The 19,569-nt window shown below is 36.4% G+C and overlaps 1 protein-coding gene across 6 annotated transcripts in view; it reads right to left on the bottom strand.

Annotated features, from left to right (window-relative positions):
* CCDC7 (coiled-coil domain containing 7) overlaps positions 1-19,569 on the bottom strand; it is a 117,172-nt gene that overhangs the window by 2,022 nt on the left and 95,581 nt on the right. For 4 of the 6 annotated variants that reach the window (XM_074193121.1, XM_074193117.1, XM_074193118.1 and 1 more), the window contains 4 exons: positions 17,876-17,948; positions 6,814-6,879; positions 5,695-5,847; positions 725-753 (listed from right to left, as the gene is read on the bottom strand). In XM_074193121.1, coding sequence (XP_074049222.1) covers positions 727-753; positions 5,695-5,847; positions 6,814-6,879; positions 17,876-17,948 — 319 coding nt within the window. In that variant the 3' untranslated portion in view covers positions 725-726. Of the gene's footprint in view, positions 1-724; positions 754-5,694; positions 5,848-6,813; positions 6,880-14,012; positions 14,205-17,875; positions 17,949-19,569 lie in introns of those variants that run through there. The other 2 variants (XM_074193120.1, XM_074193119.1) reach the window with 2 other exon arrangements.

Raw genomic sequence — 19,569 nt, 5'->3', positions numbered from 1 at the left:
AGTTCAAGGACTATTCCCTTTAATTTAGGGGGAAAACCCAGCTATCTTATTATCTGATCTTGTTACCTCTTAGACTTCTTGTCTCCTTCTTAAGGATGTGATTTCTCTCTCATCTCACTCAATTTGGATCAATGTACAACATGGAAACAAAGTAAAGACTGATAGATTGCTTTCCGTGGGGGAGTGAGGGGTGGGAAGTAAGATTGGGGGGAAAATTGTAAAACTCAAATAATATCTTTAATAAAAAATTTTTAAAAACATTGATATTGAATGGAAAATTATAAGAAGTCATGGGTATAGGAAAGAATTGTTTTGCATACAAAGGTATTATACACATCACTGCGATTTTTGATCCACTAAAATGTACTTCCCAAGTCATTCTTCTTGACAGGCAGTTCAATGGGATTTTGAATTCAATTGAACTTCTACAATTTCTTTTTAAAATTCAGTTTTTATATTGACCACTATATTTCAGTTTTAATAAAAAGCCAAGAAGCTTTTTTCTTCAATATTATTATTCAAAATCTAGGGTTTTTTTTATCTTCACATCTTTTCTTTTGCTGATTAAGAACTCCCTTCCCAAGTAAATGACTGTGATAAGGTAGGTAATGATGTAATTAAAGTTGTGTTTGGAATGATCACCATCCTTTATGTTTGATGGAGGAATGGAAGGATATGTGAGGGGATGAATAGAAAGGCTAAGAAAAATAATGTTTTTTTTTACCTTTATCCAGCTGTTTTTGCTTTTTCAGCCTGCAAAACAGTCAATAAAAATTTTTAAATGTACATATAAACACAAAATAGTTCATTTGGAAAATTCTAGAATTCATTTAAGGTAGTAATTATCATTGGTCAATCAACAGAACATTATTATGGAATTTTAGAACTGAAAGGACTCATAATCTCAGTTATCTTAATGATTATAAAGAAAATAGAACTTTCCAGCAAAGTTCACACAACTAATTAAGGTACAAGACAGTAACAGAACCTATGCTTCCTAAATCCTAAGCCAGGATCATTTCTGCACACCATACTGCTTCATTGAGTGATGAATGAATGTGATGGATATTTCAGAGTCTTCTGTTGGATAATCCTAGTTATATTGGATACCCTTTGGAAACCATTTCAACTCATTTAGGTCACAAAACTACTATTTAGTAAAAGTACTCTGTGAATTGTTGATTCTTATTAATATTTATGGTAAATCTTTCCCTAATGGAGATGCCTCTCAGAATTCTTATCCTGCAGTTCAAGGGAACTAGAAAGGAAGATTTTCAAGTCTCCTTTACAAATCCTAGTTTAGCCACCAAGAAAAATCTCAAAAATCCTATTATTCCATCTCTCCCATTCCCTATTAAATTTGTTCTTTACCTTCATGACAACTTCTAATCCTTTGAATTCTCTCCTATAGACTCAGCTCATCAGGTCCAAATTGACTTCACTTGCCTCTTTACTTAAATCCCATGGCCAACTATTTCAATAATGTTCTAATATCCTAAAATTTCTTTCTTCCTTGTTAAGCACCTTTGCAATTCAGCATAAAAAGTAGAAGTCAGTCACTGATGCCAACAACTCAGCTCAGCTTAGAGGGGGAAAAACAGTCCCCTAATTGTCATCTGCTGACAATTCTTTCATGAATTAGACTCCCACAGCACCAAGTCAACATAATCAAATCAAAAATAGATCAAGTTTGTTTTTGAACTTCTGTGCTTCCCCATCAGCACCAACCGCCCCAGGCCTGCCGGACATCTATGTTCAGGTGAGTGTGAGTATACTTGATGGTCAACAGATCCCTGGAGTAACGCTGTGGAGATCATCTAGTTTCTTTCAGGAAATGAAGGGAGCCCAGGAGAACTGCAGCTAGATTCAGTGATCACTGCTATCAAGCAAAATTAAGGAAAAGGGATAGAAAAAAAGAATGCTCAATTTTGTTTATTGTTTATTGATTATCAAAAACAACCCAAGAGGTTCTCCTCCAACCAAGAATCTCTCAAGCATATGTTAAAGTCATATAAGATTCCTTTATAAATGCAAAGATAATTTTGTTTAATGACTCTCCAATCTAATAATGACTAATATCAAGAAAAGTATTAAACAAAGAGAAATGTTCATTTCTATTATAGAAGATGTTTTGCACAAGATCCTAGTGAAAAAAAAAGATTGTCTATAGTTGATGAGAGTCTCCTGATTCCCCCATTTATAGGTTACTATCTATTGACTTCCTCAGACCTCAACACATTATGGAACTTCTTCACTGAGTACCATGATTATGCAAAAGAAATCAGCCTAATGATCTATTCAGGAAAAAACTGTCTGGGGGGGAAAAAAAGAACCACTAAAAGCATAGTGTCCAGATGGTAGAAGGTGAATGTCCTTTTATACTTTGCCACAATAAGATCGCACCCTGATCAGAGAGTAAGAGGACTGGGGCCATATCATGTGGGAATATTTAGTCTGAAAAAATAATGATGAAGGGAGGGTTGTTGATTTTGTCAGAGAGATTAAGGATAATGCAATCTACTCCTTGGGTGGGGTGGCACATTTCCATTCTCAGGCCATCAAGGAAGGTTTGTAGAAATGAGGTACAAAATTGGTCCAGATGACCTTTTTAGTTCTGAGATTCTGAGATGACTCCAATTAGAGTCAATTCAATTAAATATTCAAATAGGCACCTGAGCAGAGCATGGTATTTTTCTTGTTGTTGCTGTTTGTTTTGTTTAATCATTTTTTCAGTCATGTCTGATTCTCACGACCCCTTTGGGGGTTTTCTTGGTAAAGATAATAGAGTGGTTTGCCATTTCCTTCTCCAGCTCATTTTACAGATGAGGAAACTGAGGCAAACAGAAATTAGATGACTTGCCCAGCTAGTAAGTGTCTGAGGCTAGATTTGAACTCAAGTCTTCTGACTCTAGGCCAAACCATTTTGCTACCGAGAACATGGTATTGGGTGCAATAACACAATTTTATGTTATAGATAGGATCATTGATTTAGAAGTGAAAGAAACCTTAAAAGTCATCAACCTTCCTCACTTAAAAAATAAGGAAACTGAGGCCCAGAGAGGTGAAATGACTTAACCAGAGTCACATTGATGGTAAGACACAGTAAGGTGGGAAATTTGTGTTTTTTAGAATTGATAAAGTGATCGAGTTTATAGATGTATGGAAAAGTATCAGGAGAGAAAAGATTCAGGATAAATGAGACAAGAATGACTGCCAAAGTAAGGTCTTGAAGGAAGATTTGTCAGATCAAGGAGTTCTTCATCTGTCAACATAAAGAAGAAAGGAGCAGGTAGCGCTGCTAAGAAGTTTTAAGACTGGAGAAAGGGAACCATGTGGCCTTAGTCTTCTAATAAAAACAAGAGACTAAAACATCTGGTTAGGATTTAAGAAGAGAAGAAAACACTTAGAAATATCAAAGTAGAATATATGATAGGCAGTCAATCAAGTGATTGGTTAGTTGACTGTTATGCCAACTCCCATACTCTCATACTCCCATACTTCCACATACCACCTGACTGTTGTGAGCAAGAAGTTCAGAGAGTAGACGATCTGGTCCCAGCTAGGGAACCCTTGAGCATGAAAGCCCTCAAGACAGCTCCAGGACTTTGGCAAGGTGCTCCTGAAATCCCAGGAAATGTCCTGGTCTATTGCTTTTTATCTCTTTGTTGGTAGCTTTTACCTTCTTTTGGATGATTGGTGAATTGCTTTCAGCCAATGGAGAAAAATGAAAACAGCAGGGGAGAGAGTCCTTTGGGATCAGTGATTGTCTCATGGTGACATATCTGTCCCCATGCAAATTAGAAAATGAGGCTTAATTGGCTGGTGAGAAATGCTGGGCAATGCAGGCAAAGAAGTCCAACTCAGCTGGATCAAGTTGAGATGACCTCAGAGCCTCCCTCCCTCCCTAAAAAGCCCTCTACAGCTAAGTCCTTTGCCTTTTGTTAACTGTTGAATGACCTATGAGTAGCTTATTTTGTTCTAATATTGAACATAAACTACCAGTGTCTGAATCAGGACCCACTTAGAACTGTGAGGATGGAAAAAAAAGATTTAAGCGTACAGTTAAAATAGAAGGTTAAGATAGAATTGAACCCATTTCTTTTGATGTTCCTTTTTTATATTATATCACACCAGCTCTCCCCCACAAACTTCTCATCCAACTAGATATTTTGGCAACCCCCAAAAAATTTCAGAAAGAGTTTCCTTAAACTTAGGTTAATAGTAAAACAAGCAAAATAAATAAGTACCTTATTCTAACCCCCAGACAATAACAAGGTAATAGTTGGTGACTTTAATCATGCAGTTATTACTTGCCAGCCCACATGTGATTTAGGCCTATAGAGAAAGAGAAGGAAGCAACTTATTTTATCTCCCTTACTTCCCAATTTTTTATACTTTCCTCATGTAGAGCAAAGCTGCAAAAATCATTATCCCTTAGGAATCTGACTGACTGGTCCTTAGCAACTTGGTAACTGCCATACATTTAGAAAATTTAGCTGAAAATGGTATGGTATATATCCATCAGTTCTGGCTTTAATGCTTTATAAATTTAGTATTCAAAGTTTTCAAACACTTCCTAACACAGAGAAGCAATATAAATAGAAAATATAGTTTCCTTGACCACAGCTCTGAATTTTTTTAAAAAAGCATTTGATATAAATATGTATGTTTAAAAGTACAACAGTTTTCCAGGGTAAAACTGAAATCTTTCTGATATCACCTCTGAACAATTAAGAATGAAGGTTAAAGCCTCATTTTGCCCCTTAGATCATCTTGTGGTTGCAACAGGAACATATTGAAAGGTGGACTCTGAACATTAAGGAAATCACCTAAGATCAATGCTTCCCCCTTTCTATTTTGGATGGGACAGAGTGAGTCACAAAGGACTGGATGGATGGTGATCTGAATCTTAGCTATTATTACTTTCTTGCCCTCCACCAAACCTACTTATCTTCTAAACTTCCCTATTAGTGTTGATGGCAACATCATCCTTCTAGTCCTCCAGATTTTCACAACTTTAGTGACATCTGGACTCTTAATTTTCCCTCAGTTCACATCCAAATAAGCAACCAGTTGTCAGATCATGTCATTTCTAGCTCCACATCTCTCACATACAGCCTATATTCACCACTTCCATAACTACCACCCTAGCAGGTCTCTATCACTTCTCACTTAAGCAATGATCTCCTCATTGGTCACCAACCTTAAGTCTCTCCCTCCTTCATATACTTCAAATGCCAAACTGATTTTCAAGTGCAGGTATAAATGTCATCTCCCTAATAAATTCCAGTGGCTATGCATTGATTTTAGGATCAAATATTTTATTTTTATCTTATTCTCTTAATTTTTATTTTATGTAATTATTAGTACAATAGTACCTCCAAATAATTTTAAGTATATATATATATATATATATATATATGTGTGTGTGTGTGTGTGTTTGTGTGTGTGTGTGTGTGTAATTTAGTGCAAGTTCAAAAATTTTACCAGTGTGGTCAAAATTTGGAGACTTTTGGTTTAGAGGAATACCTGAGATCAGGGAACCGCTAGTTCTCAAATGATTTCATTGTCCTGCAGATTCTTAAAAATTAGTATTCCCACAGGAAAAGTGGCAATAATGAAGGTAACTTTAGGTGTATAATATATCAAAAAAGAATATTATGCAATAATATGAAAACATATTTTTTCCTGTACCTTTGATGTTTTTGCTTTGTCTTTTTTTGACTTTCCTTTTCCCTTTTTATCTTTCTTGCCTTTTTTAGAAGCTATACTTTCATTGTCACTTCCACTTTCTTTTTGCATTTGGGCATTTGATGCTTCAAGATCTTTTTTAGCTTTTTCAGCATCCTGTTCAAAAATAATTAGCATTGATTAGCAAACTTTTTTGTTCAGTTTCTCCACTCTATTCAAGACACATCTCAACCGCATCATGCCCATCCATTTCTAACATGTTTTAGAAGTTCACATTTGCCTTCAAAATATGGTCATTACCTAAGAGTTTTTATTTTATGTAATTTACAATATTTTATGTAACATACAGTAGTCCATGCATAAAATTTATAAAGTAAATATACACATTGTTAGTGCATATTCAAAAATTTTATGAATGTGATCAAAAAGTTTGGAGACTGGTTTAGTGGATCATCTGAGATTAGGGAACCTGAAATCTCAAATGATTTCATTGGCCTGCAGAAACTTAATTTTCTATCTTAATGTCAAAGCAAATGGAAGAATGGAAAAAAAAAGAGAGAAGTATCCCAGAAATTGGTTCCTGAGGCTTGTTCCCTATTTGAATCTTTTGTTTCTGTCAATATTGTTATTCACATGTTCCCCAGGTAAATAAGAGTGTTAATAATTCCTTTAAAATGGAAAATCTGTAATTGAAAGAGGGGAAGTTGCACCTGAATTCTATCAAATTCTATCAATTCTATCAAAAAAAAAAAAGAACAAGTGGAGTAGAAAATTAACTGATGTAAAAAAACTATAATTATGAGGGTGGATATTTAATACATAAAATTATAATATGTTCAAAAACATGCAGTCATTAAGTAATGAAGTCTTTATTTTTCACATAAAAGCTATGCCAATAAAAAGTATTTTAGGGGTGGCTAGGTGGCACAGTGGATAAAGCACCAATCCTGAATTCAGGAGGACCTGAGTTCAAATGCAGCCTCAGACATTTAATAATTACCTAGCTGTGTGACCTTAGGCAAGTCACTTAACCCCATTGCCTTGCAAAAACAAACAAAAAAAGACCTTTATAAATAATTCCTTTAATTGCAATTTATATCAAAGTGTCATTCTATCCTTTACCTGTAAAGCTTCTTCCAATTGTTCCTCAAGAAATCTGTTCTTACTTTCCAGAGAAATTACTATTCTCTATAAGATAATAAGAAAATATTTAATTTTTGCTCTATGCTCACATTTAAGCACACTTAAAAGTAATTATTACATTTTGTTTTTGACAGAAAAATTAAATTAAATTTTTCTTTAGTTGACCATTTTTATTCTTTCTAAATTTTATCATTCCTAAATTTTAAACCTAAAACAAGAATTGTTGTCCTTAACTATCACAGAAAGTTCTGGTGATATCACTTAATTGCAAAAATGGTGACCTGAAGGCATTTAGAAGAGATTGACCTTAAGATATCTGATCTAAAAATGATTGTTGACACACTCATAAGCATACATAATACCGTTGCCCCTGGTGTTTGAAATGTGACAACCACCACCACCACCAAAAAGTTTAGTTGAGATCCCTCCTTAAACTTCGTATGATCCCCAACAGCAGTACTGTCAATGACAAAGCTACAGTCTGTGTATGTTGCCCATGAAGATGATATATGTCCTAATGATTCTGTCTAGATGTGGCATGAATAGATAGTTCTATAGTCTCTTTGAACCATTTTTCCTCCTGGATGACTGATTCCTACCAGGCAGGGAGGCCAGAGGACCACAAGGTTGACCATTCAACTTTTCTCAGCAAGAAAAAACCAGACTGGGCCGCATAGCAGGGTGATCATTGGGTGTCTGAGGTCAGATTTGGACCGGGGTGCTCCTGGCTCAAGGGCCAGTGCTCTGTCCACCACCCAGCTGCCCCTACTATTATTACTACTTTATTTTATTTTAGGTCTTTTTTCTTTTTTGGGGGTTTATGCAGGGCAGTGGGGTTGGGTGGCTTGCATGTCACACAGCTGGGTGATTGTTGGGTGTATGGGGCTGGATATGGGCTTGGATGCTCCTGGCTCCAGGGCTGGTGCTCCATCCACTGCACCACCTGGCCATACCTACAATTATTACTATTATTTTTTTAATTTTAATTTTAATTTTTTTCTCTCCCCTTTATCGGTCAAGTGAGTATATTTTAGGGGGAGGGGGTATTTTGTTTACTCTTAAGCAAGAATATTTTATTAATGTATAAAAAATTGTACAAAATGAGAATAAATATTAAATAAATAAGAAAAAAAGAAAGAACCAGGATAGAATGATCTCCCATAAATATTGATAATTTATGAGAAATAATTTTATGTTCAAGCTTCACTCCTAACTTTTTAAAAATAAACTTATTTTTAACATTCTTTTAAAAATTTGATTTCTGAATTCTCTCCCTCTCATCCCTCCCCTCACACTTTGAAAAAATTGTGATATCAATTATTCATTGAAATCATGCAAAACATATATTTCTATACTAGTCATGTTACCAATAAGAAATAAAATGGGAGTGGCTAGGTGGCGCAGTGGATGGAGCACTGGCCCTGGAGTCAGGAATACCTGAGTTCAAATGTGGCCTCAGACAATAATTACCTAGCTGTGTGGCCTTAGGCAAGCTACTTAACCTCATTGCCTTACAAAAACTAAAAATAAAATAAAACAAGAAAAATTTTTAGAATGTAAAAAATTAAGCTTCAGTCTGCACTAAAACTCTATCAGTTTTCTCTCTGAAGGAGGAGGAGCATTTTTTTATCATGTCTTTCAGAATTGCCTTGGATCATTATATTGAGTAACTAAGTCTTTAACTCCACTGTTATCTTTCTAATGGAGTTCCAGGTTGTATATCTAAAGGCTTAATTCCCTTCTTACCAAATGTCAGTTCCATCAAGACCAACACACACACACAACAACAAAAGCCATTTATTCAAACTGACAACAAACAGAAATCAGAGAAGTTATATAGATGTGATGTTATGCAGACAATATACAGGGTGAAATGAGGGGAATAGCTGGCTGAACAAATTGTGCTAGGTGATTATGATAGAATACTATTCTATAGAAATGAGGAGCAGGGTGCTCTCACAAGAGACCTGGACTCATGTGAGCTAATACAAAGGGACATAGACATGTAAACAGCAATAGCAAAAATTGTAAGAGTATCAGCTGTGAATGGTAGCTATTCTCAGCAATACAATGACCCAAGACAATTCTATACAGATTGAAATGTACTTTTTTACTTATTTTTCTTGAGTTTATGAAAAGGGGAGTCTATGTTTTCTTTCACATCATTGCTATTATGGAACTATTTTGAATGACTACACATGTATAACTTATATCAAATCACTTGCTTTCTCAAGGAAGGGGAAGAAAGTAGGGAGAGAATTTGAATTAAAATTAATTTTAAAAACCAATTTTAAAAATTTTTTCACATGTAACTAGGGGAAAAGGAAATATTAAATTAAAAAAATGAAAGAATGAAAGAATTCTTACTAGAAGAGCAAGCTGTGTCGCTTCATCCAAAAAAGACAGTCCCAGATCTCATCCAAGGGGAATTCCCCAAAAGCTTTAATGTGACAAACTGGGGAAAGGGACACAAGAGCAAGGTGCTGGCTCTTTTCTGGGAGTCAGCTTCTTCCCAGAGTCTTTCTGAACTTTGATAGGAATTTTTTTTTTCCCCTGAATCTGGAACTGATTGCTTCCCCTTTCAAAGGTAGAAGCCAGAAGGACAAGCTCTTTCTTCTCCCAACCCCACCCCTCAAACAAGCATGAGGTACTGAGAAATCATTCTTCATTGAGGAGAGTCTTAGTAGAATGGGCTTGAGTCCTGACTTCTACAACAGCTGACTTTGTGCTGTGTTATCACCATGTCAAGCCAAACCCCTTAGTACATGCTGTTCTTTCATACTGTTAATAAACACAGGAAAACCTGATTAACTAACCCCCAGAGTTTCACTGCTCTGCCACGAAGAGATCTCACCTCGTCCTCTGGTTCCCTCAGTCTACCTTCTAGCTTCACAGTAAGCTCTGAAAAATGAGAGCCAGTTTAGTAACACACACCCAGAAACCTGAATTGGTTCAGCCTTTGTAGTCTGAGTACGGGAAGTCTCAGAGTCTGGTGACCTCTTTAGTGATTGCTTCAGTCTTCCTGCTCTATGGTTCTATTACCCAGCTCTAGATTTTAGTAACAATTCAAAGTAGCCAAAAGAATTAATACAGTAAGAATTTGACCCTTGAGTAACTCTCTTCTCCCAATTTTCACAAGTTTATTGATGGCATTACTAATTTCCAAATCACATTCATTAAAAGATTTTCCCCATTCACTCACCAAGTCCTATCAACTTTTCTTTCAGAATTTATTTCAGATCCATTCCCTCACTATTATCACTTCCATCATTCTAGATAAGTCTTCATTGATAGAACCCACAAGGTTTTGACTACCTTAAGAACCAGAGGAAGAACAAATTTTGAGACAGTTTTTCCCAGTGTCAGAAAACATGCAAACAAATATGGACCAAAAAAAAAAAAGCTATAGACAGGATGATAACTAGCAAGGAGAAAGCACTAGAATTAAGAGGGTTTTGGTTGGAATTTAAAAGAAGCCAGAGAAAGTATAGGGAAGAAAGATGAAGGCAGAGTATTCCAGACATGGGGGCAGCCAGCCAGAGATAAGTTCAAAAAATTGCACAATCCCAAAGGTGAGTGTGATCTTAGCCACCACAAAGTATGACCCTTGCTTGAATCTAAAACATGCTCAATCTTCCTCACCCAGCTTTTGCCTGAAGGCCTTCAAGAAGGCCATCCAGAAAAGCCCCGAAACTTTTGCAATTTGATTCCACTCACCATCAGTAGTACATGGAAGGTGCACACGCTCATAGACAACACAAGATCTAATAGACCCGAAAGTTCTTGTTGCAAGACAACTTGCGAGTATTCCAAATAGCAGCCCTGAGTGAAACAAGGCTGGCAAACAAAGGTCAGCTTTATTGAAGTCAGAGCTGGGATACATATATTTCTAGAATGGCCACAGTGAAGAGGAGCGCATGAAGCTACCATACATTTTACAATTTAAAACTAATTTAATTGACAGCATTGTATGACTCCTAAAAAGAATAAATAAAGTCTTGCAATAATGTGATTGCCACTTGCAGGAAAACGCCATGCCACCATCTACAATGTGTATGCTCCCACCATAACAGATCCTGATGAGATCAAGGAAAAATTTTATGAAAACCTTGAGACCCTCATTGCTGAAAGAAGAGAAGTTTATAATTCTGGCTGATTTTAATCCATGAGAAGGTGCAGACTACCACATAAGGCAGTCTTTGGAAAGAGTAGAGTGGTAAAAGCAACAATAGTCACTTACTACTGAAGACTTGTGCAACTCATCATCTTCTCATCATGAACACTATCTTCCATTTACCTAAATATAATAAAACTTTGTGAATGTACCCTTGCAGCAAACATTGGTATCTAATAGACTACATTATTGTAAGGTAAGGAGAAGAGATAGACAAGTAGTGAGAGTGATCAAAGCAATGTTGGACTGATCACAGACTCATCCTCTCCAAGTTCACATTTAACAAAAGGAAGACAACTATCAAAGGATTTAATGTTAGAGCGCTCCTCCAAGTGGGAACAGGTCATAGCTAACTTGGAGGGAAAGCTGAACCGATGCATGTTTAGCAATAGTGGAGAAGAACAAGAGTGAGCAGCCTTCAGAAATTTGGTATGCAGCACTGCATTTATTCATCTGGGCCAGAGAGCAAACATCAAGAATAATTAGAAAAAATGATGGGGTAATTCAGTGGTTGCTAAATGAAAAATAAGAGTTCTACAGAGTTTACCAGCAGATAGTTCACATATCTAAGAAGGCAATATTTACCTTCTTCAAAAGTAAAGTGCAAGTGAAGCTTAGATGCAGGATTTTTGGCTCCATAAGAAGGCAGATGAAATTCAATTTTATGTGGACAATGATGACCAAGAACCTAGGGAGCATCGCAGCTACTCAGTGCTGATGAAGGCACAGTGATCAGCGATAAGGACGTGATCCTGAAAAGATGGACTGAACATTTCCTTAAACATTTTCAAAAGACCATCAATTAATGCTAAATCCTTTGACCATATATATATATACATACCTCAAGGTTAAGTCAGTGCCCCTGCAGTCAAATTTCCAACTGAAGATGATGTTTTGAATGTCATTAGGTTCCTCTCATGTGCTAAAGTATGTGGTGCTGAGTCTATTCTTGCTGAGATTTACAGAGTGGGGTTCCACTGATCATACAAAAATAGACTGAAATTTCCTGGCAAGAGGAAGTTATCCCCAGAAGGTCAAAGATACTTCCATTGTCCATCTCTATAAAGGTGAGGAAATAAGATTGTCCTATGAAAATCACAGTGATGTCTTTCTCTTAGCTTTTTTTTTGGCTTTGGAGTCCTCCTAGCTGATCCTTCATCTGGAAAATAGTTGTCTGAGAACCAGTATGGATTCGAAAAGGGTCAAGGAATGGTCAATATTTTGTTTCCTGCCATAACAAGAGAAATGCCAGAAACAGAACAAAGGTCTGTATATGATGTTTGTCAAAGTGACCAAGGTCTTTGATATTGTCAGTCATGAGGGCTTGTAGAAAATTATGCCAGAATTTGGTTGTATATCAATTCCACAATGGCATGCTTTCATGAGTTCTGGATAATAGATGCCCTTGCACTTTCCCCAAAACCAAGGCTATGTGTCTGCTACCATGTTTACAGCAATGTTGTCAGATGTCTTCAATGAGGACAAAACCAGCATCAAGATCAGTTACTGCACACATGGTAAATTATTTAACTTGAAAATGTTGCAAGTCAAGTCTAAAGTGGAGAGAGGGTTGGTATCTGATTTTTTATTTGTAGATGTACTCTCAGAGCAGCCTTTGAGACTTGAATACAACAAAGTATGGATCAATTCTCTGCTGCTTGTGCTAATTTCTGCCTACCACCACCAAGAAAACACAGGTGCTCCAACAGCCAACACTACAACACCCAGATGTGGAACTATTGGTTACAACAAATGGAGAAATTTTGAATACTGTGGATAAGTTCCCCTACCTTGGCAGTCTACTTTTTAGGGATGTACACATAGATGATGAGGTTGAAGCACAAACTGCCAGAACTAGTTCAGTATTTGGGAGGCTCTGAAGGAAACCATGGGAAAGAAGAGGTATTAGAATGCCTACCATACTGAAGCTCAACAGTCATTGTGCTGACCTTGTTGTTATACACGTATGAAACTTGGAGAGTATACCAGTGTCATGTGAGGAAACTGAATAGTTTCCATTTGAATTGTCTTAGGAAGATTCTGAAGATTGCCTGGCAAGATAAGGTATAAGACTTGAGGTCCTTTCTCAAGCCAAAGAACAAAGCATTCAAGAGAGAGCACAGCTTTGATTGTTCAAATGCCAAATATATATTTGCCCAAAAGATTATTTTACAGAGAAGTGACACAAGACAAGTACTTTCATGGAGTTCACCAGAGTGACACAAGGGCACACTCAAGGTCTCAAAAACTTTGGAATTGATTGTATGACATGGGAGACCCCTGCACAGGACTGCCCCACATGGAGTGTACACATCAGAGAAGGTGCTGTGTTCCAGGAGTGAAGCAAAATTGCTATAGCTCAAAGGAAACATGAGATTTAGAGCCATCTCCCCTCCAAGTGTTCACCTGGACCATCTGTGCCTGACTTGTGGTTGAGCCTTCCATTTTTCGAGTGGTCTGATGATCCACAGTCAGACACATTCAATCTTGACTCCGACATATTGATGTCATTGTGATTCTCTTAGAGAAGGAGGAATAACCACCAACTGTTGTAGAGTTCTCCCCTCAAATGGGCCTAATATGATCTCTTCACAGCTTTCACTAGTTCTGCCCTCTAAGCCCATCTCTTCTTCAGCCAGATGCATGAAAGAAAGCTATGGTCTCCCCTCTAAGTAGTCCTTTTCAGAAGGATATATCTACATATATATATCTCTACAAATATGGAATGATCTCAAGGTCTTTCACCATTCTGACTGTCCCTATTCTGTACACTCAAGCTTATTCATTCCTTTCCTAAAATATGGTATCCAAAACTGAACTGAGGTCAAATCTCTGGTGATGAAAGTCTCCACCTTAGCCCAACTGGTACTCAGACAACAAATATGCAGCCTTTTATTGGTTTGAAGTATTTCCAAAATAGGTGTGATCTGTAGAGTTCACCTCTGCTGGCATGCCCTTAAGGTCATTCATCCCTGATGAAACATCAGGACAATTCGTGTGGTTTTCTTTAGTTAATAAGTGCTACAACATGTGAGGTAGATATATTATTTTGTAAATGAAGAAATTGAGTCTGAGAGAAATTGACTTGTCAGGGTTACGCAATTTATTTTTGAAGCATGATTTGAACTTCAGTTTTCCTGATTCCAAGTCCAGCACCTTATCATCTATATCTCCTAACTACCTGACAGATGAGGATCTGTGGAAGGAAGTAAAAAAAAACGAATTTAAGATGAGGATGTCACCTTCTTTTCATCTAAGGTTTTAAGCTAAATGAAATCTTCTTCCTACTAGTGGAAGTCAAATTTCCCAACTGTCAAATCATTTGTTGTAGACGATGGTGGACTTGAATAATTTTTTTGTAGCTGAGATTGTTTCCCCAAACTGACCTTGTTACCATCACATAGCATTGGAATACTTCAGAGACTGTCATTCATAATTTCCCAATACAAATCTGGGAAGTTAACATAAAGAAAACCTAAGTTTACTAAACCTAGGTTATACTAATTCTTCCCATTTTCTAGAGAAGCTTTTTAAATACAGTACAAACTGACCTTGTACAAACTATATATCACAGAGAGTACTTAGAATATCACCTTTTGCCAAAACTGTAGTGTTTAGCATCACAAAGGGTCTTTTACACTTAATAATCATTCTTTATTGCCAATTGTACCCATTCTACCTGGCAATAATCACATCCAAAGAATTACCCATCCAAAAATGCCAACCTTAAGCCCTTACATAGACTATGTCATCAACTTAGAACCAGAGAGCTCAAAACAGCACCAGAGTTATAATCATTGACTGGTCCAGAAACCCAAGCATTTATGGAGTTTCTGGTGGTTCTACAAGTGCATAACCTCATAAATGAAATCCATAACCCATCAAAAGGTTTTGTCTTACTGTTCACAGGATGATATCTTGATTTGTGTGTGAATTGGATGGAACTAAGTGAGGCAGAGTTTTGGGATGCAGTAGATGACCTTGGTGCCTTTGATTTCTGTCTGGACTCTAAACATTCCACAGCACCCACTTTAGCTGGTTGAAACAAATTGTTCTCATCTGTCCTTTCTGAAGGAGTAAGTCGTCAAATGCCTGGGGTAGACATTCCCTAACTCACTGACAGATCTGAGCTCTGCAGTTATCCTCAACCTGGTTTAGCCCATCTTTGAGGACAAGAGTATGGTTACTAAACTTACTACAGCTTCCTGAAGCCACAGGTCAGAGTTGGGTGACAAGTGGACACCAAAGAGGGAGGAGTAGCCCTAAAAGATGTTTGGAAAGCCCTCATATAGAGCTGCTATTCTTCCCAGAATAATCCATAGACCACAATATCCAGTAGATAGATGTGTCAGGTTTGCAGGTACAAGGCCAATTGTGACCTTCAAAACTCCCTTATACACCAGAACCATATTAAAAGGTGATTTTAAAATGTTTAATAAAATAATTAAAAATAGGATTAATTTGTGATTTTTCTAAGTCAATATATGGTCCTTAAGGATCCATTTCTATTTAAGGTCTACCATTTGGGGACAAAGTTGGCAAATGGAACAGCATTATTCTTTGTCCTCATCCTCCTGGATCTCTCTGCAGCATAACACTTTGGAATATTCTTCTTCTTGATATTCTCTTTTTTCCTTGATTTTAGTGAGATTACAGCTTCATAATTCTCCTCTTATCTACCTACCCTAGGTCTGGAGTCAGGGAGACTCATCTTCTTCAGTTCAAATCTGGTCTCAGATTACTAGCTGTGTGAGACCCTGAGCAAATTATTTCACTCTACCCTAGTTTCCTCATCTGTAAAATAAGTTGGAGAGGGAAATGTCAAACTACTTCAGTATCTTTGCCAAGAAAACTCCAAATGGGACTCTGAAAACAACTGAACATAAGTTTCTTCTCCAACATAGATGTCCCACCCCCAAGGTTCTATTCCAGATCTTCTTCTCTCCTTTAATTACCTGTTCAATTCCAATTGCTGCTATTGCTTTGTTTTTGAATCTCAATCATATTTTTTCAATTCCAATATATTCCTAGAATTCTAGTATCACATTCCCAACTCTTTGAAATCTCCTCTTGAATATTTTATCCCTCAAACTCCATTTCTCTCCCTCCACACTCTACATCCAATTTGTCAACCTCTGAGTCAATCATCCAAAGACATCTTTGAAACTTCCTATACCTTTACAGAATCCTCACATTCACTTAATTGATAAATCCTGTCAATTCTACCTTAATAATATCTCTTTCTTTTCCAGTCTCACTGAAGTAAGGTGGTAGAATAGAATAGAATCCCAGGAGTCAGGAGGACCTGAGTTCAAATCTGATCTCTGACATTTACTAGCTATGTGACATTGGGCAAATCACTTAACCCTAATTACCTCACATCCAGGTCATCTCCAGTTGTTCTGATTTATATCTGACTCCTGGACCCATATGGCCCCTCACTCAAATCCAATTCATGTGCTTGTCATGGCATCACCTCCCTGATGCCATTGTTTTCTTGGAGAATGAAGAACAAACATGAATATCATTATCATCATCATCATCATCATCAACAACACTCTCACTGCACCTCTTATCACTTCTCACCTAGGCTCTTCCAACAGTCACCTAACTAGGTTTCCTGATGCCAGTCTCTACAATCCATCCATCATGTCACTGCACAAATAAGCCTGCTAATGTCATCACTAAGCTTATTCAGTCATGTTCTACTCCAAAGATGTCAAACATGCTGAAACCTTGGACCTATAAGCTGCCCAGGCCTAATTAAAAATATAATTAGGAAATATTTAACAAAAAAAAAATGAAACAGAACATAGATCTTAATATATAATTTTCTAAGTCCAAATAAAATCTGTAGGGTTCCATATGGATTAGTAGTGTTTTTCTTGAAACTACTATTCTTCTCCCTGCTGAATGAAGTATAAACTCATTGTCTTGACAATTAAATGTACGTACAACCTACCTTTAATTTTTTTTTCATATTCTATTTCATCCAAACTAGACAATTAATTGTGTTAATTGTGCTCTGCCCATTCTGTGTTTTTGTTGATTATATTAGCTTTATAATGCATCCATATTATTTTTATGATATAATGAGGTAGCCCTATTTCAGTCAGATGCCTAGAGTCTTAAAGAATAAAGTTAATTTAACAAAAATCAAATTAATGTAGTCCATTTTTTACATTTAACTTTTAATTTTTTCTATAGGAAATTCTTTAGAAGTTGACTGCATTTGTTGTAGGCCAAATACCTATCAATACAGAAATCAGCAGCAAAAGTACATGTTTATCACCAAATACAAGAGGGAAAACCATTGATATTTGGGATCAGGACTTATGTATTAAATTTCATAAGCCAAATGTAATTTTTGTAGGCATCACAACTACTAAAATTTTAAATTGTATTGTATTTCACACAAATTTGTATATAGAGGCTTAAATGATAGCTATCAAAAATATGATAAAATGTTAAAAAAATCTTTGATAAAACAAAATTAGTTTAGAGAACTATCACTCAACACCAGTTTTGAAAAGGATTTCCAACACATTTTTAATTCATACAACTTTTTCAGTAAGGCAACTACAAACTTTGAAATCAAATATTTTCAAAAGCAAAGTACGTTATCAGTTATCTACATGTGAATTAGCTACTTACAAATCATTTATGATTCATTTCTAGCTATCACTGAGCATATATTCTAGGATACCTCAGTTCCCCTGTCAACTGATATATGAAAGAAATGAACATAAAACACTTAAATATCTCCCTAAATTAAACATAAGGAAGTATGCTTTTATAAAAGTGAAAAAAGTCACCTCATGCATTCTGAAAGCAGAAACACATAATACAAAAGTGAATATGTATTACCTGAGCTTGAATCAGTTCTTCCTTTAATTTAACAGCATCAGAACTTGTTAAATTTATAGATCCCTTCAAAGAGCTGTAATTATAAATATTTTAAATAATCATTGGTTTTTATTTTTTAGACAAATATTTAGAAAGCAATACCATTTAAATGTCAATCTATAAATTGACATTTTAAAATAATGGTTACTAATCAAAACTCTATCTTCATTTGATCATTAAAATAATGGTTGGGGGGAAAAATCCAACAAACCTTCCCACTAAGTCCAGCTCCAAATCTTTATGGTACAGAGGTGAGTCGCGATTTTCAAAGACTCTCCAGTAGAAGACAAGTTCAGATAGGTCCTTCTAAACTGTAGTGGCTTTAAGTATAGGCCCAATAACAAGGCTAGAGACAAAGCTAGTCCAGTTAAGTTTGGAAAGACTCACTACCAGGTTGGCTAAAGGATAGCCTTTTCAGTCACAAATCAATGCAGAAGTTTGAATATTTTTTTCAAAAATGTGTTACAGGTTTTTTAAATATCACTTTAGTTTTCACATATATCCTTCCTTTCTCCCCTAAAAAGAGCTATCCCTTATTTTTTAAAAAAATATATTTCAAGGGGCAGCTAGGTGGCGCAGTGGATAGAGCACCAGCCTTGGAGTCAGGAGGACCTGAGTTCAAATTTGACCTTAGACAGTTAATAATTACCTAGCTGTGTGACCTTGGACAAGTCACTTAACCCCATTGCCTTAAATAAATAAAAAAATTTAAATATATTTTAAAGATAATTTTTAAAAAATAGTCCAGCAAAACTAGTCAACACAACCACTGAATATGATAATATATACACCCATAGTCCTCTACCTTTGCAAAAAAGGTAGAGAGGTACATTTTCTCATCTCTTCTTCAGGGACAATCTTAGTCATTTTAATTATATAGCATTCAATTTCATATTTTTCACTCTGTTTAAATATTGTAGTCCTTGTGTATATTGTTAATCACTTATTCAATTCATGAACATAAGTAATTAATAAGTGCCTACCATGAGCCTAAACTCTGGACATACAAGGAGTTCACAGTCTAATGAGGGAGACAACATACAAACAAATATGTATAAACACATATACAAAATAAATAGGAGATTTGAAAAAAGTTTCAGGTCAAAGGTGAAGTTTGAGTTGGGACTTGCAGTTAGCCAGGAGGGAGAGCAGTCCCTGCTATGGTTTTCATGGTGGGGGTTGGGGCAATAGCAGAGACCATATCTCTGAGGGTCTCTATGTCCTTGCTGCAGCTGGCATATAAAATGAGTTTGTTTTAGGGAAGATGAATGTGTTAATTCACAAGGATTTAAATTTGTTTAGGGGCCCTGTCTTATCTTGTGGATTCAGCTAATAATAAAGTAATTATTTTATTTCTAATTCCTTTCTTTTGAAGTTTTGGAAGGGGCCAGAGCAGAGGATGGTGGGGAAATAGCAGGAACCATTCTAGGGCCCAAGGATAAAAAAGGGAGCCAAGTCGGAACAGAAGCACTGGGTAGAAAAGGCTTTCCAGGTCATTCCTGAAATAGAGTTGGGCACAGGAAGGGTGCTGTCTGGGAACACTATTCCTCCATTACTCAGTTTTCAGTCCCAGATGAGAGAAGGAAGGAAAGGATCAAGAAGTAGTTTAGGGCCTAATTAAGCACCGTGGCCATATTACTCTGAACCTAAGCCCC

Source organism: Macrotis lagotis, chromosome 7 (genome assembly GCF_037893015.1).
Source record: "Macrotis lagotis isolate mMagLag1 chromosome 7, bilby.v1.9.chrom.fasta, whole genome shotgun sequence".
NCBI classification, from domain to species: Eukaryota; Metazoa; Chordata; class Mammalia; order Peramelemorphia; family Peramelidae; genus Macrotis; species Macrotis lagotis.
Note: the sequence above shows the minus strand (reverse complement) of the source record. Positions and strands in the feature narration are given on the sequence as shown.